The 4,650-nt window shown below is 52.7% G+C and overlaps 1 protein-coding gene across 1 annotated transcript; it reads right to left on the bottom strand.

Moving 5' to 3' along the window:
* Positions 1-1,177: 1,177 nt before the first annotated feature.
* On the bottom strand, positions 1,178-1,429 carry Mymx (myomixer, myoblast fusion factor). The gene has a single exon (XM_019206561.1). It carries the CDS (start codon positions 1,427-1,429, stop codon positions 1,178-1,180), a length of 252 nt encoding a protein of 83 aa, XP_019062106.1.
* Positions 1,430-4,650: the final 3,221 nt, after the last annotated feature.

Here is a 4,650-nt window from a genome sequence, read left to right as displayed (position 1 = left end):
CAGGGGGCGTGGCCAGCGTGGCCGGGAAGGTGGCGGCGCCCCAGGGCCCCGGTTTAGGGGCCCAGAACCCGGAGGGGGGCCACTCTCCCTGCCTTGCAGGAGTCCAGAGGAAGCGGGTCGGATGGGGTAGGGGGTCCCCGAGAGAGGCCTGTGTCCCTCGCTGTCTTCTCCCAGCCTAGAGCCCCAGCCCGGGCCGGAGCCCGAGGATGGCTGCTGGGAACCACCAACGATCCCGAGGCCGGGATGCAGCTGTGTCTGCGCCTACGGGACGGCCCCGCCCCGGCCCCCTTGGGGAGGGAAATAGATGGTAGACCGATTTTCAGATGAAGCACCCCCCACTCGTCCCCAGGGTCCCTTAGCAAATAGAAATATCCTCCCCACCCTGTACTGAGAGATGTCCCCAAACTTGCTCGAGGACATTTCCCTCTCCCATGAGCCATCTGCTTCCCTCCTAGACAGAACCAAGCCATTAGTGGTCACTGAGAAACAACGTTCCCAACCCCCAACGGAACGCCAATCGAGTCAGGCACGACAGACAGCTTCTAAATCTTGACTGACGAGCTGGAAACAAGTAGCTAAAAGAAGGCTCATACGGCCGGGTGTGGTGGCACATGCCTCTAACCCTAGCTTCTAGGAGGCTGAGGCAGGAGGATTGCAAGTTCCAAATTCAAGGTCAGCCTGGGCTACATTATGAGACCCTGTTTGAAAAAAAAAAAACAACACAAACTCCCCCAATAAATGGCACCTTGTGACTGGGTACACCCCCTCCCACTAGGTCAGACTGTCTTGCCAGGCAAAAGTGTGGGTGACAAGACTTTCAAAGGCACCCCAAGAATTCGCAGATATTTATTGAGCTGTCTTCCCGTTCCTGCTGTGTGCTGGCCTTTGGGAGCAGGTTGGCCTCCGGGGATAACCAAGGTCTTATTTATTACTTTAAGGCCGGTCTCAAATCTGGAAGATGACAGTCTGGATTCAGATGTCCCTCTAAGCTGTCCCTGCATGAGGCATTGTCCGTGGCCGTGCTGTCCCCGTCTGCTGGAGGCCCGAGGTGGGGACACAGGGCACCCTTCCGGAAGGGCCGGACTCACACCCAGTGTCATGCCAGGCTGCTGCGGTGCCAGGAACAGCCCACTCTAGAAGGAAGGGCTTTGACACCACAGCTGTCAGGAGCGCAGCCTCACTTTCGGGGGCCCCGCCTCTCCCTCCGCTCCTCAGGGTCCGCTCCGGAGGCCTCCCCGGCATCTGGGGAGTGTCGCTGGCTGAGGATGAACAGCAGGCAGCCCAGCACGGTGTCCCGCACGTCCTGTGAGCGCAGGCATTGGGCTAGGCGGCGCAGCAGAGGCAGGAGGTGCTGGCGGGCCAGGCGGGCGGCGGGCAGCAGACGGGACCGCAGCGTGCGCAGCAGCAGCATGAGCAGAGGGGCGGGCATGGTGGCCAGGTGCCTGTGAAGGCAACATTGGCTCTAGACCCAAACCCCTGCTCCTACCTTCCCACAGTTTAACCTTTTCTGTTGACCACCCCTCCACAAGCACACCTCCACCCTGGCACCCCTCAGCCTCCTCCCTCAATCCGGTAGGAAATTTCACCTTTTCTTCAGAGGTCTTTGATCCACCCAGACCTGTACTCCCTGCCCTCCTATGCCCTCACCGATCAGGAGCAGCTCTCACCCTTCAGAAAGGCTGCTCAGAGCCGTCTCCGGCTGGATTTGCCTGCAGTGGAGACAGCCTAGCTGCTAGATCCAACACAGGCCAGCCCCACCCATTGCGGCCTGCCTGGGTGGGGGAACAATGGGGACAGCTGTGTTCCTGCACCTGGCATATCCAGGCGGGGGGCAGCCAGCTGGCCACCTCTCCGGGCAGCATGTGAGGAGGGAACAAATGTGGAGTCCCCAGCCAGTGCAGACCTCAGCGCTGCAACCCAGACTGCACCTTCAAATGTGGGACTTGACGCATGTTGACTCAAGGCTCCGGGCCCCTCATCCTCACTGGACAGGACAGTGTGTGACACATAGCGAGATCTCAAGCACAGTCAGGCTGCAGCCAGACACACGCACACCCCTGACACCAGTCCTGCAGCTGTCTTCCCTGGGTCAGGGCAGTGGGGGCACTATCCTTCACCGAGCTGGGAACAGCTGACCCAGCTGGGGCATTCCCACTCCTGGACAGGAAGGGATCGCCAAGCTGGGATCCCCTGCTTTACCTACTCCCCCCAGGTGGAAGGGGACCCAGGAGGCAGCCAGGTGCAGTGACTGGGGCCTAAGCCTGTTTTTTTCCCCCTAGTACTGGGGATCAAACTCAGGACCTTGTGCTTGCAAGGCTGGTGCGGTACCCCTGAGCTAAATCCCCAGCCCCCGAAGCCAGGGCTTTATTGTTTCCTAACACTTCATTCTTCTACTTCAGATAATGTATTTTTATTTTTGTTAGTACCTGTCTGCGGGACATAACGATCACATTCATCATGGGGAGCTGATACCCGTGCACATGTCTCAGTTCTGTGTTACTTACTTTTCCCTTCCCATCACTCTTCCTTACTCCATAACTTGGCCCCATTCCCATTTGCAAAACATCCCACTCCCTGTTCCCTATTATCATCTTTTACTTTACTCTTTAAATTGCTTATTCTTTAGGTTTCTCATCTAAGAGCAGCCACACAATATTTAAGCTTGTGTGTCTGATTTCTCTTAACATCGTGGTCTCAAGATGCTTCCATTTTCTTTCCTACACAGCACATGGGTTTAATCCTGTCTCTCTGGGATCGGGTGAGAGAAGGGCGTGTGGGAGGTGTCATTCAAACTTCAGAGCCTTGGGAAGGCGATCCTTTATCATCACCCACCAGCACTGCCATTAACATTGGCGGCACTCCAGTTACCACCAAAGGCCTTGGAGACAGAAACTCCTGAGATCAGAAAGGCCCAACTGTCCACACCTTCCGTCCTCTCCACGAGGGGAGGCAGGAGGGAGCTGGAGAGGCTTGGTTGACCCACAGTCTCCTTCTGCTGGCTTCCAGAGGAGGCTCAACCCAGGGCTGCTGTAGGGTGCAGACGGGACATGTGCCTGCCCTGAGTTTTTGTCTCACGAGTCCTCGTCAGCACCCTGCAGGGAAGCAGTGCTCATAGCAGCACACATCATCCAAGTGTGGAAACTGGGCCCGAGTCGTCAGGCCTCACAATGAGGGTCACACAGCAGGGAAATGGCCTGCGGTCCCCCAGTGTCTTGCCCTGTCCTCGGGTTTCTCATTTCTCCAGGTGGCAGCTGCGTCTTTCTCCCAAATCTTGGAAGTTATTCTGGATCCCTTTCCTCCTTTCCCCCTTTCCCACCCCACATGAGCAAATCCTCGTGGCTCTACTTCCAAAGTATCCAGAATTGAGGGCTGGGGTATAGCTCAGAAGTAGAGCACTTGCCTTGCGTGTGGGAGGCCCTGGGTTTGATCTCCAGCACTGAAAAAAGAAAAAAGAAAAAATAGGCCAGGGATTTAGCTCAGTGGTGCCATGCCTGCCTCACAAGTACAAGATCCTGAGTTTGATCCCTGGTACTGCAAAAGGAAAAAAATGAGTCTTGCTGTGTTCAGTGGTACATACCTAGAATCCCAGCAGGAGTATCCTGCCTGCCTGTGTTCCACAGAATGTTCAAGGCCAATCGGTATCACACAGTAGGACCCTATCTCCAAAACAAAACAACATGGGCTATTGTGATTTCTCTGAAATTCACATTAATTCATTCAGCCTCAACCTGCAAGACTTCGAGGAAAACATAGCTCCCATTCTTAGTCATTCTGAGAAAGAATTCAGGATCCAATCCAGTTTACAGGTAAATAAAACCTCAAAGAACAAGACTAGAATCTGATAATGGGTACATTGTAGTAGTCTATTGAAACTTTTTTTTTTGTTTTTTTGATCAGTGCTAGGTACTGAATTTAGAGCCCTCACACTGAGCTACACTCCCAGGTTTTTTGTTTGTTTGGTTTGGTTTTGACAGACTCACTGGGTCACCCAGGCTGGCCTTAAATTTGTGGCTCTCCTGCCTCACTCTCCCAAGTAGCTGGGATTACAGGCATGTGCTATCATCCCCAGCTTCAAAAGGCTTTTGAAAGTCTAATATAAGATTCCTTAGTAAGAATTCCATCAGAAAACCCTGTCTCAAAAACAAAAGGTAGCTGGGCCTGGTGGTACATGCCTGTAATCGGGAGGCTGAGACAGGAGGATTACATCAAGTTTGAGGCCAGCCTTGATTACATAATGAGTCTATATAGCAAACTATATATTTTGAACTATATAGCGAGCGAGACCCTGTCTCAAAGATAAAAACAAAACAAAACAAAACAAAAAACACCAAAACAAACAAACATAAAAAAAACAAAAAGAATGAATAAAAGGGAGTTGAAGTTGTAACTGAATGACAGAGCACTTGCCTACCTAGCAGAACCAGCACATGAAACAAAGAAAGAAAGAAAAGGACAGAAAGAACTTTGAAACTAAGCCAAGCCAAAAACTTGTCATTGTATTGCTCCTGCACTACCTATAGATTTTGTTGAATTCTTTTTTGTTTGTTTCATTTTGTTTTTTTGAGACAGTGTCTTGCTGCATCGTTCAGGCTGGACTTGAACTCAGTATGTGTAGCCCAGGCTGGCCTCAAACTCTCATCAATCTTCCTG

Source organism: Fukomys damarensis, unplaced genomic scaffold (assembly GCF_012274545.1).
Source record: "Fukomys damarensis isolate Sample0158 unplaced genomic scaffold, DMR_v1.0_HiC HiC_scaffold_20, whole genome shotgun sequence".
Taxonomy (NCBI): domain Eukaryota; kingdom Metazoa; phylum Chordata; class Mammalia; order Rodentia; family Bathyergidae; genus Fukomys; species Fukomys damarensis.
This window is presented reverse-complemented; position numbering and strand designations above follow the sequence as displayed.

Excerpts from the sequence above, each read along its gene's own strand:
- Mymx (XM_019206561.1), bottom strand. The coding sequence starts at position 1,429 with ATGCCCGCCCCTCTGCTCATGCTGCTGCTGCGCACGCTGCGGTCCCGT.